The following is a 20,798-nucleotide window of genomic DNA, read 5'->3' as shown; positions in this document are numbered from 1 at the left end:
CGTGAAGGTCACTGCCGAGCGGCATCGCCTTCTGCTGTTACACAGATCTGAGAATGAAACATCACATCCGCTCTGAGAGAGATCATCCTCAATAAACCAGCCATCAGATGTGAGGGTCCAGTTCAAATACACATAATCTCACACACACACACACACACACACACACACACACATATATATATGCACACACACTCTGCCCTCTCCCTGTCCCCAGCCCTGGTTGCCTAGGAGACAGCTGAGATGGGGACCCCATCTCATTACACACCAGCAGGGCTGTGTGACTGGCTGGAGGAGGGTGTGTGTGTGTGTGTGTGTGTGTGTGTGTGTGTGTGTGTGTGTGTGTGTGTGTGTGTGTGTGTGTGTGTGTATACGTGTATGTGTCAGCTTCATCCCCATCTAGTGGCCAAACTACAGAAAGACATTTCTCTCTTTCTTTTCTCTTTTCTTTTCTTTTTTTCCTTTTTTTTTTCCTGAAGCCAAGATTCTGCCTGGTAACCCAATATGCTGACTTCTCATGGCGCCTACAGCTCTGAATTTCTAATGAGATACATCATACTGTGCAGCTTTACAGGAGACTGAGATGAGAAGTTCAATACGGACCATTAGTTAACCAGGGGCTTTCAGTGTAACAGCTGATTAATGGGGCAAAAATGTGCTTATCCAAGCAATCCGGCAAAACTTTAAGCCTCTGGATAAGTGACTTTAAAGACACTGAATCCCCACTTTGTTTTATTATGTAGCTCAATCAATCAAGCTCCAGTTATAAAAGATGTTTTACTCAGATTAATACAATCAAAAAGTGCTTCAGAGATTGAATAACAAGAGAAAACAACCTAATAACATTCTGTTGAGAGGTATTCTGTGAAGAAAAGTAACCAAGAGCAAAACCTCCTTTATTAATGAACAAATATATTGATTCCTAATGATTATGTATAACTTATATTGTCTTTTTGCCTTGCTCGGTACAGCACTTAGTGATTTTGTCTGTGAAAAGTGTTTTATAAATAAACTTTACTTACTTACTTTGGGACGCTTCAGCAATTAATTATTGTCATTTCCAGGTCTTGATAACTTCAATTAAACCACTCGATCATAAATGTGAACAAAACAGATCAAATTAGATCATTTTTTGTCCTTTTATTAGTCAAATATTAAGTGAATGAATAAAACTAAAAACTCATCACTGTGCACAGTCTGATGTTTTTACTTAGTGAACATTATACATACTTACAGTTTGGATAAATTCTATAAAATAAATAAATGTGATGTTTTGCTGATTCAGATGTTAGTTCAGTGTTGATTTTAAGATTTAAAAACTTGAATACAGTACAAATACTTTAGTTACCACATGTTTTGGGTAATTATGCTTTCATGAGTATTCTTACTTAAGTGTGTAATCTGCTCCCCTACTTTTACAATTGAAAAATTTCCTCTTAATATTCAAACTTGTTTGAACAAAAAAAAAAATCAATGCTTGTTTTTTATTTTCCAAAAAGTATCCAGCTTTTTCTTTGCACTTGTTCAAAACAAGTTGGCGCTGTAATTTTTTTAAATGTTATTTTTTTTAAGTTATGTGTTTTCAACATAGATATTTATACAGATATGAATTAACTGAACATGTGAAAACCCATCCTGTGGTTAAAATGTAGCTTACCTTGTGACTATATTTTGAAAAAAGCACTTTGCACATACATTTAAGTTCTTGTTTCTGAACACAGCTCAGCCTGTTTCTCCCAATTTTACAATTGCAACTTATTGACAGTCACAGAATCCATGATGATTTACAGTAACTAGCTAGATTCTGAAATAGGTGCTGCAGTAATGTTTTTGCAAAGCATCTTTCTCCTTGTAAGGAAGAGAAGGTTTTAACTTAAAAAAAAATAAATATGTATTTTTAAAAAGGCTTTAACAACACAACTGTGCACATAAATATGTGCAATTATGGCCATGTAAAAAGTCTCTCAGCAAGATCAATGAAGGTCAGGTAAAATGCATTAAAAAAAATCCCATTCAGTCACTTTATTTTTTGTTGCAAATAATACATCATGTGGTTCAGATAAGATTTTACTGAGGTCTTTTTGAGTTAGAAAATATGAAATATGTCTCAGTTTCATCACTCTAACGCTTTTCAATAAATGCAATAAGTGCATTTATGGTTTTTACACAATAGAGTTAAATGTATTTCAGTAAGTGCGGCATGAAAGGTTAAAATGCAGCATGAGCATTAAGACTATACTGTGATTGAGGATGTACCAGAACCCAAGTGTTTAGTTCCAATCACAGGTGCAAGTTCCTTGCTAAATCCATTCATTCATTCATCCGTCGGTGACTTGGGTTGACCCCCACATCTCGTTATTGAAGCTCGCCCTCAAAACAACACACAATCCGTGAGAGTTGCTCTGGAATATACTGTCCTTTATTATCTCTATTTGATGTGTCATATTAAATATTAAAAACATCAAGTAAAAATGGCACACATATTCATATATACACAGCAGCAGAAGCAGGAGTTTTGGGCCGAGCCGAGCGGGACACTGTTGTGCTTTTGACCATTTCTACTTGGCGGAGTGGGGGGGGGGGTGGGCGTCCGGGGGCACAGACGAGAGACGAGAACCCGTGTGCTACACACAAAGCCACAAACGCGCCCGAGTGCCAGCGAACCTGTCTCAGGTCCCCCTGTTCAACGCAACGCCCTGCGCCCCCTGAAGACAAGACAGAGTTTACTCTCCGGGCAGGAAACTAGCTGTGGTGTTCAGTGATACATCTCTAAAGGGTTTCCAGACACGTTTTGTCTAGCACCAGATGATGGTTTTGTTTTTAAGTGAAGGTTCTTGGGGAGCAGACACATAACCCGGCAGCTGTGGGCCGCTGTGCTCAACCCATCGAAACCGGGGGGGGGGGGGGGGGGGGGGGGGGGGGGGGGGGGGGGGGGTCAAAAGATCCAAGGACAATCTTTGCATCTAGGAAATGCGAGGTCTCTACAGTCTGAACCTCTTTACTATCTAGTAGTGTGCAGGTGAAAATAAAGCATCTATGCACTGTACCTATTTTAAAAGCCAACAATCCATACACTCTGCACACCTTGTCGTCTCTCTTTTCTGGTTAACATTCTGCTTCGGTCCACTTCTGTCGACCCCATCGAAAGCATAGTATTGTCATTTAAATATAGATATAGGCAAGGGTGATTGGAGCTAACACAACAAACCAAAGAAATAAGAGTACACATACAGTACACGTGTAACAAAGACAAACGTACAAAGAAAGGACAAAATATCAAGAAAGAGACTCTCTCTTAAGGTAACGTAAGATATGGCGTTTGGTGCAGAACTCAGCCTAATGAAACTACCGGTACTCGTCTGCCTGGAAAGAAAAGGTCTGCGAACAGTAACTGTGATGTGGCGGAGATATACTGCAGGTCTGTGTAAACATTCCTCTGTTCTAGGCCTCGGATTCCGATTGATCGGTGGTGACGCTGCCGTTCAGCTCGCCCGGCCCCGACTGCTCCTGGATGTCGGTCATCTCCCCGACGATGAAGGTGGGCTCGCCGCCCTTGCTGTTGGCCGAGCCGCTGTCGGGCTGCTTGGCCGCCTGGTTGGCCAGGGTGGGCTCCTCGTCCAGTCTGCTGGAGATGGACCAGTACAGGTGGGCGTCGAGTCGGGCGGCGGCCAGCGACAGCTCCCGGGCCGAGCAGGAGGGCGTGTCCACCTGCGGGGGGGGGGGGGGTTCACAAAACCAGCAACAGGAAGTGTTGATTCAACTTAAAGTGCTGAAATGTAATCAAGCACGTTTGACAAAACGTGGCTGTTCGGTTCACCCTTTGCTTTCTAAGTGAGTCACTGTTTTCTCCGTCTCTAAAAAGAAGAAAGTCTGATAGGTTAACGCTGAAAATGAATCACAGAGATTTTAGTGATTTTCTTCCATTTGAAATGCTCCATTTGTTGACATCGAGCTTTAAATGCCACCAGTCGGCGATTCGCACAGTTCTCTTCCCCCACAGAAACAAACATGAAATAGGCACTTCACTTCCCAGAATGCCTTTCATCGACCCCAAGAGAACGTGAGAATGGAGCTGCCGGTTGCACATGTAGGTGGAGACAGGAATAGGGATAACAGAGGGAGAGTGGATTCAGTTTTCTCTTCTCAAATATCAACACTTCAGTCCACAGGTGGTGAAATGATGTGTGTGTTTTTGATACATGCGTGACAAAATTCAACTGTTTTGGATTCTCACAGACAACAATTTTAAGATTTTAATCCTTATTTAGAACCAAAAAACAGTTTGACTCCTTCGGTTGTCATTTGAAACAATATTCCTGAATTCTTCTGAAAAGAATCTGTCATTATTAGTCTCAGATCTTTGTGTTAATCTGGGTCTCATAAGGCTGGAAAGACTTGAATTTGACACACACACACACACACACACACACACACACACACACACACACACACACACACAGGGACAAAAAACATAACCCCCACACAAAAATATTCAAATGCTCAAGAGCTAAAAATAAATCTTCTTCCTTCAGATCGAACGCCACTTCATCGCACTTTACCTCGAACGTGTGGTGAAAGGCGCCGTAGTCGACGTCGAAGAAGCCCTCCGCCAGCGACATCATCGGGCTGAACCGGTGACCCCACAGCACCTCCTCCGCCAGATAGGAGCTCCTCGCTTGGCACGTCATCCCTGCTCTCACACACACACACACACACACACGCACACACACATACGCTGATGGCTCACAATACACATTTCGCCTCGCAGCATTTGTTCCTTTCAGTGTGATAAATAAACTGCAATAAACAGGACTTGTGCCGGGTTGTGTCAAAAGCAGAGGAGTCAGAGCGGCCCACTTACAACTCTGTTGGCCACAGACGTGATTAATTTATCCATTTAGTCACAAACACTTTAATTGGCAAGCTGTCGTTGTATAAATATTCTCTCCGCAGCAGAGTTATGACTGTCAGCTCGTTCTTTGTTACACGGCTCGCTGTCTGAGTGAATCAATATTTGGAGGAGGCAGCGAGGCCACCTTCACTTCACGGAGATACATCATGAATCGCTCCCATGTACAGCGGATCTCCCGCCGGATCCCGAGGCGGACAGTGAGACACACTGCAGCGTGAATGAGAATGTGAGGAGGGGGGGGGGGGGGGGATTATAGAAGAGACGTAAACACGACAGCACATCCGAATCCTTTCAGGACGATGCTGACGGATTATAGAGTCCTGCAAGGTTATGTTGAGTTCCTGCAGTTTTTAGAGAAAAATTCAAGTCAAGAATTACAGCTGTGAATATCAGATTAGATTAATATAAGATTAGAGGCAAACTCGGCCACTGAGGAATAATACTTGAAAGTCAGAGTGTTTCTGTTTGTGTGAACTTTTTTTTTTTTTTTTCACATTCATTATTAGAAAAAAATCCATTAAGGTTGATACAATCTGTATGTGTAAAAAGCGCTGCACACCCCTGGCTCGTATCCTTACATCCTTGTTTTTATCTTTAAATAACACCTCAGAGTTGGATTTTAGAGATCCCACGTCTTCTGATGCATACCCTGAGAATAGTTAAATCCCAAACCAGGCTAGAATCCAATTATAAGCCTGAGTACTGAACAGGATTCAGCTTTATTCTGTTCAATAATGATTTCACAAGAAGCACACAAGTGCTGTGTGCATTTCCCAAAGGAGCACCAGTTTCCAGTTACAAACATCCGATGTTTTACAGTATATTGAATAAATATTCCCTCCATAATCACAACACATTTTCCTGAAAGACTACGAAAAGATGGAAAGCTCTCAAACCGAAAAATTGCGGCTCTCAGCTGAGACGTCCTGGAAGAGGACTCTCATTTTCTAATGGACAGTTTGAGAGCGTCTGCTTTATGTAAAGCATTGATGGTATTAGTGGAACATCAGTCGGCTGTGTGCAGCCGCAAGATTAATTTGCTAATGCCTATTTCTAGATGTTGCAGCCAAACATGCATTTACAATATGGAGCACAGTGAAACTTTACTGTCAAATTAAATTGGGAGGCATGATTCCTCGCACGATATAATGTTAAGTTGTTGTATTTTATCACACAAAGCAGCCTTCATCAATTATTTTTGCCACCATTTGCAGTGTATAGCTGTTGTTTTTGTGATAACTATGTTTGTTAAGCACGAGCCAGTTTAATTAAATGCAGGCAGCAGAAGCGAAGATTCTGAAGTCGAGTCCAGATACTGACCTGTGGCTTCCACCATTCCCTCCAGGATGACCACGATCTCAAAGTCCTCCTTCTCCAGCTGGGCCTGCGACATGTCCCAGAATGCCGAGCAGGAGTCGATCTCATGGGAGATCACCAACGGCGAGACCAAGAAGAGGCGGTCGTCGCCGGTCTCGAAGCCCACGCTGATGTCCGTCTGGTCCAGAGGGATGAACTCACCTGGAGGGGAGACGGAGGAGAGGATCCCACAGATAAATGCTACCAGACGATGAAAAAAAAATTAAAATGTAGCCAGAAAGTCCTGGGATGAGCTATTGGCCGTCACATGATTAACAGTTGGAGCAGAAGTTGTGTTTGTTCGTATTAATAACAGCTCAAAGGGGATGTTGTCAGTGGAGTGGACTCCTGGAAGAAGCTCAGATAAAAGAGCATGTATTCTGGCTCCTTGTCCAGGATGGCCACAGAGGACTTAGTGATCCACATATTTTGATTCAACACATTTTTTCTTGCACAGAATTCCCTTTTTGATACAACCTGAGCAGTTCGGGATTCAGGTTTTTACTCCAAAACTCAGGATTTGAACCAACTTCTGATAACAGGCTTGCTTCTCGCTATTGCCCCGAATAAAACAAATGATAAATATATCATTTGCAACAGCTGAATGGTAAAAGTCACGATCTGCCTCACCCTCTTGAGTCTGCTTGGACTTGATGAGCTTGGCCCTCATGTTGGCCCCCACGATGTGCGAGCTGCGGAGGTCGCCGACCCTGAACATCAGGCACAGCTTGTCGTCTCTCAGAGAAATGACGGCGTGCTTGGAGAACACCAGCGTCTCGGCTCGCTTGTTGGGCTGCGAGATTTTCACAAACATGCAGCCGACCTGGCGGAGGGCAGATGGAACAAGCACCTCTGGGGTTACATGACCGACGGTGAGCGCCTCGGCCAAACATCCCGATGCCTCGTTTATTCATTTTTCAATGCGGCTGCGATGCATGTAAACCTCCCGTGACGCTGGAATTATCCTCAGACTGAATCATTTTTAATATGCATAGTAAAAAAAACGGCCCACATGTCCATCCGTGGTGATTATGGCCCGCTTCCAGCTCACAGACATGCATAAACATGATCCTGCTCGGGTGTTGCTGTGTGATTGCATCCTCATCCAGAGATTGCTTACATTGTGCAAAAAAAAGAAATATGCTTCATCAGCACCTTCAAAGTGAAATCTCCCTTTCAGGGAGAAAAACCATCTGTGCAGACTTTGTGTCATTTGTGTTTGCACGGTATTCATATATTCACTTGTGATTTAATTCGGCTTAACCGACAGCAGAGCTCTTTTTAATCAAACAACCGCGGGTCAAACAGTAATTATATGCATTTTTCTATTTGCCTGAAGCAATCATAAAAATTTAAAGAGTGACTCAGAATCCGAATACGTTCTTAGTCACTCGGACAAACTCTTTCTGAGGACGATTATGTTGCAAGTAAAACAACACGTGATAAACTGAAATTACAAGACCAAGTTTCACACATTTAAACTGCGACTTGAAGTCATCCACTGTGCATTTTTCTGCTTGATGATACCAGCGCTGCTTCATCTCACCATGAAGGCGTTGACCATGGAGCCCAGGATGGCCTGCAGCAGCAGCAGCATGGTTCCCACCGGACACTGGTCCGTGATCACCCGGTGGCCGTAGCCGATGGTGGTCTCCGTCTCGATGGAGAACAGGAAGGCCGAGATGAAGCCGTTGACGTTGTTGACGCACGGCGTCCACGTCTCATCCTCCAGATGGTCCAGATCACCCCTTTGGGAGGAGAACATGCGAGGAAGGGAAGGAGGCGGGCAGGGAGGTGGCGGAGCGGGTGTCAAGACGGGAAAAATAGACACAAAGTGAGAGGACATGTATTTTTAGTCGGGAGGTGATGAAACGTAAAGATGACGCCTCGGCTGATAACCGCGCTGAGCGGAGACACGTCTTTTAATCAGGATTAACCCAAAACATTCTGCCGCCAAGCATCCTCTGCAGAATTCCCCCGTTAAACACACACTACATGGACTAATGCCCCTGATTAACACGGCTGCAGGCAGAAGTGGGGGGGGCTTAATTAATGAAAGTGGTGTTAAGTAATTTATATGATCTATGACTTTTTATTGACCTGTGTTTTTGACCAAGCGAAAGCGGCAACACTGACAGCTCTCTGGCGCACACCTCCGGGCGGCCCGTAATTGATATAAAAAGGTCATTACTTTACGAGACGAATACGTTAGCTAATTAGAGCGGATCCGGTGAGGAGGGAAGACACGGTGATGAAACGCTCCATAACGTTAAGGAAACTGCTTGGTCATCCGTTTTTCTTTTCAGCTTCCACTGCAGAAATGTCAAAAAAAATGTTGAACTGCCGCGTGATAATAATCTTACCACAGGAACCAGTTTTTAGGAAATTAAATTGTTTTGTTATATTGAGAAGTCAATGCACGGATTGATAATGGACTAATAACTTTGCGGATAATAAAACAAACATTAAAATGTAGAACAAAGTGGAAGAGGAAGAAGTTAGCCTCTGAAATGTATTCACACATTTTATCTGTAATGCAAGAGGCAATTCGCTCGGAGGGATTGGAGGGATTTCCCTCATTCTGGTCTTCACACTCCTCCTCCCGCTAAATTATTTTCACCACAGGAGGGATTAAAATTGTTTCTCCTGCATAGATATTGAATCTACTTCACTAGCAGACTAGACCAAAAGATATCAAGCAAATGCTTTTCAATATCAAAATAACATGTCTGACACTCACGCTGCACAGAATTTGTTTCATACAAAGTACAACATTTCAGGTAATTATTCAATCATGAAGTGGTTTCATGTTTGAGACATGCTTCTTATCGTCACTGAAACAAATTTCATCATCTTTTTCTCTTTTACTTCTGAACTAAAAAGAGAGAGGAGAGTACTAAAGAACTGCAAGAACACTTTCAAAGTGTCCATAGTTCAGTCTTATCGTTTACATATGAATTCAAAAGGAAATCAGCAGGAGGGATGTCAGTATTTGGCTTGCATTGTGGTAGTTTTGAAACATGTTTAGTGAAATATTGCTGAATTTTCTGGGATGTAGATATCTTTAACTACTAGTTAACTAACCATCAATTCTGAAATTGAGGGTGTCGAACACATTTCAATTCAGGGGTCACATACAGCCCAGTTTCATATCAAGTGGGCCAGAATGGTAAAACAGTGTCATAATAACTATTACATTTTAAATTGAGAGCTTTTTCTTGGCTGTGGCACAGAGAATGTCTATGTTTTGGCAAAACCCAAACAATTACTACTGAAAATGACTAGAATCTCAACATCAAGCTTATTTCAAAGATACTGTCTGGTGCAAAATACAGCGACATGTCAAAAAAAAAGAAGCAATTTTTCAGAGAACATCCCTGATTCCTGTCCAGGCTTCCGGGTCTTTCTTGGTGAATGAAACCAGGACCCTGTGACCTTTAACTTGATTCGTACCTGCAGTAGGCTATGAGGTACCAGATGGCCCCGAAGAAGAGCCATGTGACAGCGTAGGCCATGACGAAGACGAAGAGCGAGCAGCGCCAGTTGAGGTCCACCAGCGTGGTGAAGATGTCGGTCAGGTAGCGGTAGGTCTCCCTCATGTTGCCGTGCTGCACGTTGCAGCGGCCGTTTTTCTCCACGTAGCGTTGCCTCTTACGCCGAGTCCGGGCTGCGTGAGGAAGGAGGGGGCAGAGGAGAGGAAGACCCAGAAAACGACACACCGTTCAGAGACCTGCAGCCTCCGTTCGGTGGCTTCCCGTACAGGTGTCTCACTTTCAAAGCCCTGCTTTCTGAGAATCCCCTTTCAAATAATCCTTAGAAAACACATGCAGAAGGCGGCTCGTCTCCATTTCTGAAAAGTTTGGCTGTTTGAAGTTGCAACTCTGTCTGCATTCAGAGGATGGGAGTTGAATGAAGACACGTCGAGAGATTTGGAGGATAAACACAGCGAGGTGCCAGGGGACAAAGCTACTTTAGAGAGATGCTCGTGGCTCAGAGGAAAGTCAGGCTGCCGAAGAAGGGAAAACTAAAATGAAAACAGACAGGTGAGGAAAGGAGTGCAGATGAAGTGTGACGGGACAACATCATCAAACGCTGCGAGAAGAAAAGCTACAACATTGGACTTTAGTTACAGCAGGAGCCCACAGGCAGCTGGTTTTCTTTAGGGATTTTTACTACCAGCACAACAGGACAAAACGGATTTCATGATTACAAATGACTCTTATCTGCTTACCAAACCACGTTTCAGTGCTACAAAAGACTAACTGGACTTGGATTTGGCTTTTTAATGCCATTTGTTGGTATTCTATGACAATATTTTAAATGTACTTGAGCTTATTCAGAGAGATGTTTGCTGTAAATGAGTTGCTCAAAGCATTGTTTTCCTGTAGACATACAGAAATCCAAACAACTGCAGGCACACATAAAGTTTATATTTCATTTTGGCCTTTAATGAAGAGAGAGTTTTTGGACTTCTGTGTTTTACAGTCAAGACTGTAGCAAACAGAAAGCAGGACTTAATTGGAAAAAAAAAAATGTGCCAGACTGTCAAAATCGCTGAAGGGTGAAGTTCTGCAGAGCAGCCTCATTTAGAGGAGATGCACAACGACTGCAAGAGAGACGGGGAGGAGAAGCAGGCAGAGCCAAGATACTGTGTGTGAACGTGAGAGAGAGAGACAGAGACAGAGAGAGAGAGAGAGAGAAAGTCTCGACCTCCGAGAAACTAAACAAACCCTGATCTCTGGAGGCGTTTTAAAAATACCAGAAATTCAAAAACTGATGAGTTTGCAATGTCTAAGTAATGATAAATTAAGGGGGAGCTTATGGGGATTGAACGTTTAGCAGTCTGGCCTCCAGGCACAAACATCTCCAATTCAAATCCAAGCTTCAGGGTTTTTCTGTGTGGAGTTTGCATGTTCTCCCCGTGTGTGTGTGTGGGATTAAGCCTTTTAAAAGATGGATGATTGATTTGTATGTTCTCACTGTGTGTGTGTGTTTTCTCTGGGTATTGTGTTTTAATCTCACAGTTGAAAAACATAAAATTCAGGTCAATTATCAGCTGTAAATTGCTCATAGTTGTGAACGTGTGTGATTTTCTAACTGTGTTTTGTCTGTGTAGGACTGACGACATGTCCAGAACGTATCCTGCTCTTTCTCTTAATAAACTAAGACTTGCGCCACCTCCTGCAACCCTAAAAGATACAAACTGATGGTGCAGAAAACAGTTATCACTTTTTTTTACAAACACTTAGAGGTGTAATGTTTAATAGTGGAGGTGAGTGGAGGTCGGGCTCAGGAGGTCTCACTCACCCCACCCAAAGCGGCCCCTCTCCTTCTCCGTGCCCTGGGTCTTCTTCCTGTGCTGGTTGGCTTTGGCCTCCCGCTCAGCCAGCTTGGACTGGAAGGACCTGTTGACCTGGGCCGAGGCCGGCGGGGACGGCGTGGTCTCGGTGGTGACCACGTGGCCCAGCTCCTCCGACACGTTGAAGACGCCGGCGGAGGCCGTGGCCTCGGTGGCCACCTCCACCTCTTCTCCCTCCGCCTTCTCCTCCACAGGCAGGGAGAGCGAGTCCGGGCGGGAGGGGAAGATGGAGTTCTCCAGCGCCATGGCCAGTCTGTGTGTGTGTATGTGCGTGTTTATGTGTGTGTATGAAGCGTATTAGTGTGTTATTGATATCCTCCCTATGGCAGACTCTGTCCAGCAGCTATTGATTGGACCATTTGTTTGCTTGACTGAAGCCCTGAAACAGAAAGACAGTGATCAGATGAAACCATGGAATTGATTTGGCCTCTGCTGTTTAGCTCCAAAAGTAATTCACACAATGATTTATGAGCACGGAAACAAAAACCTACTTGGAAATCCTTTACACTGTGTTGTCTGTTTTATTATTTAAAAAAATAAAATAAAATGAAATTCTAATGTTGTTCTCAGATTCTATTGAATTAAGCATAATGGGAACACAAATCTGTTCTCTTGACAATCTAATCCTGGAGTGCAGTGTGGCATATGCACATCAGAGCCAATTTAACTGTTTCATAAAGCGCCTTGGGGTAGGTGTGTGCCTCTGCCTGTGTAAGTGTGTGTGTGTGTGTGTGTGTGTGTGTGTGTGTGTGTGTGTGTGTGTGTGTGTGTGTGTGTGTGTGTGTGTGTTGTGTAAGTGCACTTACTAAAACGTGGTTGATTCAAACTACAGGCCTGCTGAGATTTCTTACATAAGTCCACTGGCTGCAAGGAAATGTATTAAATTCTTATGTGCACTGTGGGACATGTCAGAGGCATATTTGCAGCCGGGTAAAATGGAGTCCGAGATCTCCATATAGCCTTTAATGATGTGCGTCCATTTGGACGCAAGAGGAGACTGATGGTGACAATCAAGATGACGCACTACGCCTGATGGATGGATCAGAAATAGCCTCTATTAAAGGGTGTCCGAGGCAGCCAATGGGCTCGGGAAAACCAAGAGGCTGTGCGGCTTGTGGATTGTTGTCAGGCGGCTGAGAATGAAGGAAATCCTACCTGCTCAGCGCAGCAACTTGTAGATGTGTAAAGGACCTGGATCTGGCAGATGTTATGAGGAAAACCTGGTCCAGGAGCGCAACCTTGTCTCGATGACACCCATTTTTAGTGTTTACCCGCGACGCAGCATCAGTCCACTCCTGCTCGCTTTTCCGGGAAAACAAAAACCCACCTCGATGCGACCACTCAGCATTCCCAGTAAATAAAAGAAGCGAGGCAGCAGCGCGTAATCTGGATGCGCATACTGAAAAGAAGCGGGGAGACGGAACTGTTCAGGGATTGATCCAAGCATGTGTCGGCCAGTGGACGTGCGAAATGGTGGCAACAGGATAACCCGGCAGTGCGAAGAGCTCCATCATCTGTGCATCTGATGGAGTCAGTCAGGTGTGTGTGGAGCCTGCGAGCGGCGGAGGATGCTGTCATCAGCCCAGCCCCTATCAACACAGCCTGCCTCTCATTTCCACAATCCACATCCTCAACATCTGCACTCAGTTCGCATGCAGTGTAGTATCAAATAAATAGCTGCTCAGAATGACACTTATCACATGCAGATGGATTTAAGACGGTAAGAAGCCCATCTTTATGTGCTTTCATCTTTCAGCAAGACAATTTATTCCTACTTCTACTCGTCTGAAATCATGGTGAAAATAATGAAGGCATGCCCTATTTACAAATAAAATTAATTTTGCAGTAGCAGTTAACCTCACACGCACATTTAATCTAGCTCAATTATAATAATCGCATCATTCAATGACCGCTGTTTGGCCGCCAGCCTATAGAGGGCGGTATATATCCATTAGTCCCGCCCTCCTTTGCATTTGATTGGCTATTCTGTGACCATTCGTTAGTGCTCGGTAGGTTTCGGTATCTCTTCGGTAATATTCGGCAACATCCGTTTATCAGCGTTCGGCCGTCCTCTTCCAAGATGTCGGTGTACGGGCCGGTTGTGAAAATCCACCCCGTGGTTCTCGCATCTATTTGCGACTCTTACGAACGACGAAATGAAGGAGCGAGTCGTGTAATTGGTACCCTGTTGGGTAAGTGATGATTTTTAATAGGTATCTTCCATCGGGAAAATCGGCTTCTTGTTAATGGTGTGACGACTGTTAGCTTCAATGCTAACGCACGCCGCGTCGGTTCAGCATCGAAGCTAACCAACATATGCCGTTCATAAACCCTTGTAAGGCAAGCAGTGACGCATTTTTTCTCGATCAGCCTGGCTTTATTAATCACATTGTCATTTTACGTGCTTGAGGACATAGTGTGTGCGTAGTTATTAGCTTCGGGGTTTACTCTGAATAAGTTGGCCTCTAGTTAGCAATTGTACAATGATGAGCCGCTGAATGCAATGCAGTGTTGATCTAACATGTTTTTGTCAACAGGTACTATTGATAAGCACTCAATTGAGGTGACGAACTGCTTCTCTGTTCCTCACAATGAGTCAGAAGATGAGGTATGTTTATTTTTGTGTTATTTTGGCACTACTTTAGTATAGGAGCATCTAAATTGAAAATGGATCTCCAAGTCTTATGAAGTCCCAAATAAAACACCACAAACATAACCATGCCAGTTGAAACCCCTAAAGCTGCAAGAGTCTTGACTGCTGTACAACATTATCTTTTTCTGGCTCTTTTTGGTGATGGATGCTGTCTACCCATTGCACTGCACATTTACCTAAGTTATCAAGTTAACGTCAATATTATGTTGCTTCTAAGTATTATCTTCCACAGCATTAAGTCAGTCTAGTTTTGTGGAAGTTATAAACCATTAGTTTTTTGAGGGCTAAATTGTTATATTTCAAGTGGAAGTGTCATCGAATTGAAGTCCACTATCCATCCATCCAGTCTCAGCTAACTATGGGTGAAGACAAGGTCAACACTGGACGGATTTCATGTCCATGGCATTGCAAACTCTCAGAGAGAGTTGTTTATATTCACACCAATGAGCAGAATCACTCAAAACATCCCCAAATGCATGTTTTTGGACTGTGGAAGAAGATATGAAATGAGAGAGGAAATCCATGCATGTGCTGGGGGAACATGAAAACCCTATCAAGCACAAGTGCATCCTTCTCAAGCTCTTCATTTGAGAATCCATGTCCTCTTTCTCTTAAACGTGCAGCACTGTGGTCTTTATCAGTTCTTTTGAAAGGGCTTCCTTGCAAAGTCCCATTTGATTTTGAGCATTTTAATACACCTTATTTCCCTGCTGTCATTTTTTGGTGAATAGTTTGTGATATTTTTTAAAAGACTAGGTTACAAAATTTAAGGGAAAGTTGAGAAGATTTTTTTGAATTAAATTAGAATTTCTTAGTTTGATTTGTATCTATCTTGTACTTTTTTTTTTTTTTTTTATCTGTCTCATTCATTCTCTGTGACGACAGGTTGCGGTGGACATGGAGTTTGCCAAGAACATGTATGAGCTCCACAAGAGGGTTTCACCCACAGAGGTCATCATCGGATGGTGTGTTATCGTCCTGTCTTAGAGTAAATCACACTGAAGAAAACCACATTTCTTAACACGGTGATTCTCCTCCTGACAGGTACGCCACTGGGTTCGACATCACAGAGCACTCAGTGCTCATCCATGAATACTACAGCCGTGAGGCCACCAACCCCATCCACCTGACTGTGGACTCGGCACTGCAGAGCGGCAAGATGAACATCCGCGCCTACGTCAGGTTGGCTCATCTTTTCGCCGATGACTCCTTGTTTGTGTGATTAACTCCAGACTGACAGTGCCTTTCTGATTTTTTTTGTTTTTTGTGTGTGTGCATCTCTTCCACAGTGCGCAGATGGGTGTGCCAGGAAAGACAGTTGGTGTGATGTTCACCCCACTGACTGTCAAGTATGTCTACTATGACACTGAGAGGATAGGCGGTAAGAATACAAGAACAAATAAAGACAACTGTTGGAAAACAAAGGCTTTGTGACTGCATATCTGTGAATTTTTTGTCTCCCATATTTTAGTGGACCTTCTGCAAAGGACACGTTTGGCTCCTACTCGTACCAAGGGACTCACCTCTGACCTGTCCCAGGTGGGTGGCTCTGCAGCCAGGATACAAGACATGCTGACCACTGTCCTCGCATACATCGAGGATGTACTGGTGAGTATTTCAGACAAGACCTGAAGTATTAATGTCCTCCTATTTGACTTTGTCACCTTATCTCCAATGTATAACTTTATCAGCCTGTCGCGGGGAACAAACAAGGGTTTTAATTAAGTTAAGTATTGATGGTGGCTGTCAAAGTAATGCTGTTCGATCCTCCTCAGTCTGGCAAGGTGACCGCAGATAACAGCGTGGGCCGTTTCCTGATGGACCTGGTGAACAAGGTGCCTACCATCTCAGCCGAGGACTTTGAGAACATGCTCAACTCCAACATCAATGTAAGTGTTTTGTCTGCGACCTTTGGTATCGGCTTGTTTTTGGAGTCTTGTCAACATGCAGTTTACTTTTTTTTATCACTTTGTTTCTTTTGCAGTGTATGTAGTTTTTGTCAATATTAAATTTGGAATGTATCTGATTTGTGTGTTAAGAAACGTTCTTTTGGTGTAATTCTACTGTTTTATTAAACGTGGATGTTTTGTTGTTGCAGGACCTGTTGATGGTGACCTACCTTTCCAACCTCACCCAGGCACAGATCGCTTTAAATGAGAAGCTGGTGCTGCTCTGAGCAACTTTTCTTTAAAGTGATTTATATTTAATTTTTTTTTTCTTACATTTTTTTGAGGGCTGACATAATAAAGATATGAATCAGTCATACAGTCAGTGTTCATTATCATTGGGTTCTGTACTTTGATGACATCACAGTCACATATAATGCAATTAGGTTTTCCCACAAATGGTTGCTGAACATTACCGGATGGAATATGTTGCTAATGCAGGCTGATTATTAGAATTTATGTTCATCTACTTGTAAGGCTGCTCACATTGGCTGCTGTTAACTCCTTCCTGTGCAGAGTTCAGTGAGGTTACAAAGTGTCCAGTTTTAGGGACCCAGTTAATATTTCCTGTTATTTGCTTGAAACAGTGACATATTTACTTTATACAATATAACTGTGGAAAATTGTTAAATTCTTAAGGGAAAATGTCAATATTTTTGTTCATTTGTATCCTTGCTCAACTACACATGGTTCAAGACAAAGAATTAAAAGGGATTAACATCTGATTTTAATGTAAGACAATTTGTTTTTTCTACTACATAAATATACATTCAAATCGGTTACAGCAGTGAATTATTCAAGTAGCAATTCCTTTTTTGAACAGGACCATGCCCGGCCTGAGTGGAGAGCAAAGCTTTTAGTGCAAAGAGGGCATGAAAGTCACACAGATCAGTCTAAAGTCAAATCATTCTACAGTTTCAGTGAATCAGCTGCTGAGTGATCTGTTATTGCTGGACGCTTCGGAAGCTGCGTAGACATCTTCAAGGTTTCGTCTCCGACTCGTTGCTCTTCTCAGCCTTGCTCTGGGGATTCACCATCTTCTCCACGGCAGCGTAGCTCTGCACGGCACAGTCGTACACGGAGTCCCCGGTTGACCTGGCGATGGCCGCAGCCCGCTCCGGGTAGTAGAGGGAGGCGCTCAGGGTCATCAGGCCCGCCGGGTAGACCAGCTTCTTCAGCCTGGAGCCTCTGGCCAGAAACAGACCCAGGATCCCCGTGAAGCCGATCACTCCTGCCCGCGGGTAGAAATCTTTCGGGGGGTTCTTCAAGTAGGAGTACGTGTCGCTTCCGAACTGCACCGCACTCTGAACTTTGGGTTTGATTTTGCCGTAAGTTCCGCTACACCACGCAGCGTACGGCTCCGCCGTCTTCCGGAGTGCGGCGACACGCTCCTCCAGCTGACCCGCTTCGCGATCCGAGGACACAAACTTCTGCGCGGGGGCCGCGTACAGAGACAGCTCGTCCCGGTTCAACGGAGCCCCGGGCGCCTTGTCTCCCTCGCCGTCACCGGTATCGGCGAACACGGAGATGGACAGAATACTGAGGGCTCCCGGCATGGCACTACCTGTCACCTTCAACATGATCCCCCGCGGCCATGCACGCACTACGGCGTCCGGCGAGGGACATGACTGCCAACGTCGCGCTTTGGAATATGCACGCGATCTACCTGAGCAAATAATGGATCCATAATTAGTGCACGTATAGACCGATCTCTCGAACATTTATTTATTTAATTGACAAAAATGCAAAGTGAATTACGTACCTGGGCTCTGTGGAACTGCTTTCCCACATGGGTCCCACGGAAACGCCATGATTTCACTGGTTGCCATAGTGACCGGACCGGTAAACTGTTTGTCTCCATGGAAACAGAAAGCGTCAACGGGGCAGGTCGGATTAGCATTAGCAGCGACCTATAGCATTCAGATTGATGTGAATCCGTGCAGTATCGTGATTAAAGCCCCGGTTGCTGTTTGTACCGTTTATAGATGTATTTTTAGACACTTCTCTGAATGGAGGGTCTCGGAGCATCGTCACTTCAGAACCTGCAGGCTTTGTCCGCCCTCTTATCTCCACAGCAGCAGGAAGAAGATGATGAAGACGGTAAAGTAAGAAAATGTATAATCTAATTAAATCAGTTAACAAAATATATTTCTTTTAACTTTTAGATTCATTCACTTCCAATATACCTGTACTATCATGTAAATGAACATATATTCTGTTCTTTTTGACAGAACATGCTGGCATGTGCACATCTGGGCCCTGGGAATATTGGACCCCCACCCAAAAAAGACAAAGAAGGTAATACTTTTGTATTTCAGCTGCACACCTTCCCTGAAACAAAAACAAAATATCTATGTCATGTGCTGTTCATTTAGTGTCAACTCCCTACAAGAAGCAGAAGAGCAAAGATATCTGGAGTGAGGAAGAGGTGCCTGAGGGCTCCCAGTATGATGATGAGGCTGATCAACGGGCACAGCCTGAGTGAGAGACACACACCCACACGCACACACACACACACACCCACTAAACATACATCAAGAAGAACATTTGCTCATGCACTGAGGTTAAAAGAAAACCCCTGATCACTCACTAATCTCATAGAAAGGGGTTGCCTCACCACTTGTTAGATACATATTTAATGATTACAGGTACTTTTAAAAGTGTGATTAACCCCCAAAAATACATGAAAGTGTGTTATGGCCTTTTTGTCACTTCCTAATGAGCTCTGCAAACATATTCTGCCCTCCTGATTGCTTATTTCTATTCCAATCTATAAGTGTCCCTGCATTTGAAGATTGTCAGTTGTGATTGACCCCAGCACCTCTCTGCCTAGAATAGAATAAAGTAAGACAAATAGATGTCTGTTGTGCGAACTTCATGTATGCACTGTGTGCAGGTATGAAATAATCCTGAAGCAGAGTGTGGGGACAGAAGATGTGTTCTTGGGGTTGAGTCGAAAGGACCCATCCTCCATGTGCTGTGAAGCCATGCTGGTAAGTTACGGATCTTCATTGAATGTTTATGTGGCACATAATTCATGTTTTGTGAGACTGTAAAACAAAATACACAAGGATGTGAATTTACAATTCAGTGACATACTACCAAAGGGAAATGTTTGACAGTGTTGTATAGCATTTTAAACTTAATATAATCCCTCTGCATCATAAACAGTGACTGTTATTCTCTGTCTGTAAAATATGCAGTGCAGTGTACATTATGACACTGACCCTGTTCCAACTCTTAGGTGAAAATTAAACTACCAGACACCAAAGCAACAGATGTGGTCCTTGATATAAAAGAAACGTTCCTTGATCTACGGACGGCAAAATAGTAAGAGACACCTTGAATACCTCCTCTTTCATTTTTAATCCCCACATGACCGCACAGAAGCAGCAGCAGCAGCTCAGACTAAAAGCTTCCCTTCCCGACGTGTCTTTTTAATCAAACCTTCACATCGTGATCTGCGCTTTGATTGCTGTTTCACACAGATCCGAACACCTTCTGCTGTCATACACGAAGAGACAGGTTTTCTCTGTGTGTGTTTAACCTGCTGTTCCTCCTGACTTCAGCAAACTGGGCCTTCACCTCCCACAGCCGGTTCACAGTCAAGAGGGCAGGGCTCAGTTCTACACCGAGAGGGAGGAGCTGGAGGTGACTCTTCTGATCAAGCGACCCATGGACATCATCAACATGTGAACAATTCAACAAGTCCTCATGTTTCTGTGAATGCTGCACAAGTTGTCATATGCATGACTTTGCAACTGTTAAAGAATGCATTTATAATAAATATTTTATCTAATAAATGATTGCACAGTGTTGAACACCCAGTTTTAATGCGGTATTGCTTCACATATTCATGCTCAGTCATGTGCTACAAGTAAGTCAAAAAGTTACCAGAAGCTAATTTAATAATTACAATAAGTTTGATGGTTTATGGGAAAGATTTTGAGCAGACTTGGACTTCTACTGGCGGTATGGGTGCATGGGTTAGGGTTACATGTTATTAAGGCTGTCAACTGGAAGGCTGCAGGTTCCATTCCTCATCTCCCACTGTGCACATGTTGAAGTGTCCTTGTGCAAAAGTGAATGACTAAAAGCAACACTGTGACTCAGAGATCATTGTGAGCAGTGATCCTCAAATCCATGCAGCAGTGGGAGTTAGTAAATACACAGTAAAACCTTTTTTCTGGGGAACATTTCACTGTGTTTTACAATAAAAGGTATAAATAAAATTTGGTTTATGTTGAAATTGTTGTCATTTTCTATAGTAATTGTTTGTTTTTGTGAGAATACAGATATTCTTTTATCATTATGTGCTCTGTGCAACAACAAATACTAACTTTAAAGTTTGACTTTAAAAGTTATTATGGCACTATTTCACCGGTCTGGCCCACTCAAGATGAAATTGGGCTGTCTGTGTTAAATGTCATATATCCTGAGGCCCTGAGGTGATCAAAGTTGTCCATCACTGTTTTAGATGCTGTCTTTGTTGCTACATTTTGAGGATAACGCTGGTGAGTATTATTATGCCCAAATTACTTTTAACTTTGTAAGTGGCACTTAAACAGGGTCAGA

General features: G+C 43.5%; 4 protein-coding genes across 4 annotated transcripts; 2 read left to right on the top strand and 2 right to left on the bottom strand.

Moving 5' to 3' along the window:
* Positions 1 to 2,936: 2,936 nt before the first annotated feature.
* On the bottom strand, positions 2,937 to 11,999 carry kcnj9 (potassium inwardly rectifying channel subfamily J member 9). Its single transcript, XM_030114262.1, has 7 exons — positions 11,571 to 11,999; positions 9,719 to 9,930; positions 7,812 to 8,013; positions 6,896 to 7,088; positions 6,230 to 6,427; positions 4,557 to 4,687; positions 2,937 to 3,705 (listed from the first exon to the last, which is right to left on the bottom strand). The coding sequence occupies exons 1-7, from the start codon at positions 11,868 to 11,870 to the stop codon at positions 3,439 to 3,441; spliced, it is 1,503 nt and encodes a 500-aa protein (XP_029970122.1). The 5' UTR covers positions 11,871 to 11,999; the 3' UTR covers positions 2,937 to 3,438.
* A 1,658-nt stretch (positions 12,000 to 13,657) lies between these two features.
* eif3f (eukaryotic translation initiation factor 3, subunit F) lies at positions 13,658 to 16,544 on the top strand. The gene is made up of 8 exons (XM_030114263.1): positions 13,658 to 13,816; positions 14,162 to 14,232; positions 15,163 to 15,242; positions 15,322 to 15,459; positions 15,567 to 15,658; positions 15,749 to 15,885; positions 16,053 to 16,166; positions 16,376 to 16,544. Exons 1-8 carry the CDS (start codon positions 13,705 to 13,707, stop codon positions 16,451 to 16,453), a joined length of 822 nt encoding a protein of 273 aa, XP_029970123.1. The 5' UTR covers positions 13,658 to 13,704; the 3' UTR covers positions 16,454 to 16,544.
* Positions 16,545 to 16,563: 19 nt separating this feature from the next.
* Positions 16,564 to 17,830, bottom strand: apooa (apolipoprotein O, a). Its single transcript, XM_030114266.1, has one exon. It carries the CDS (start codon positions 17,801 to 17,803, stop codon positions 17,204 to 17,206), a length of 600 nt encoding a protein of 199 aa, XP_029970126.1. The 5' UTR covers positions 17,804 to 17,830; the 3' UTR covers positions 16,564 to 17,203.
* Positions 17,808 to 20,101, top strand: dnaaf6 (dynein axonemal assembly factor 6). Its single transcript, XM_030114264.1, has 6 exons — positions 17,808 to 18,328; positions 18,455 to 18,521; positions 18,599 to 18,704; positions 19,120 to 19,216; positions 19,468 to 19,553; positions 19,793 to 20,101. Exons 1-6 carry the CDS (start codon positions 18,233 to 18,235, stop codon positions 19,917 to 19,919), a joined length of 579 nt encoding a protein of 192 aa, XP_029970124.1. The 5' UTR covers positions 17,808 to 18,232; the 3' UTR covers positions 19,920 to 20,101.
* Positions 20,102 to 20,798: the final 697 nt, after the last annotated feature.

Source organism: Salarias fasciatus, chromosome 18, assembly GCF_902148845.1.
Source record: "Salarias fasciatus chromosome 18, fSalaFa1.1, whole genome shotgun sequence".
NCBI lineage: Eukaryota > Metazoa > Chordata > Actinopteri > Blenniiformes > Blenniidae > Salarias > Salarias fasciatus.
This window is presented reverse-complemented; position numbering and strand designations above follow the sequence as displayed.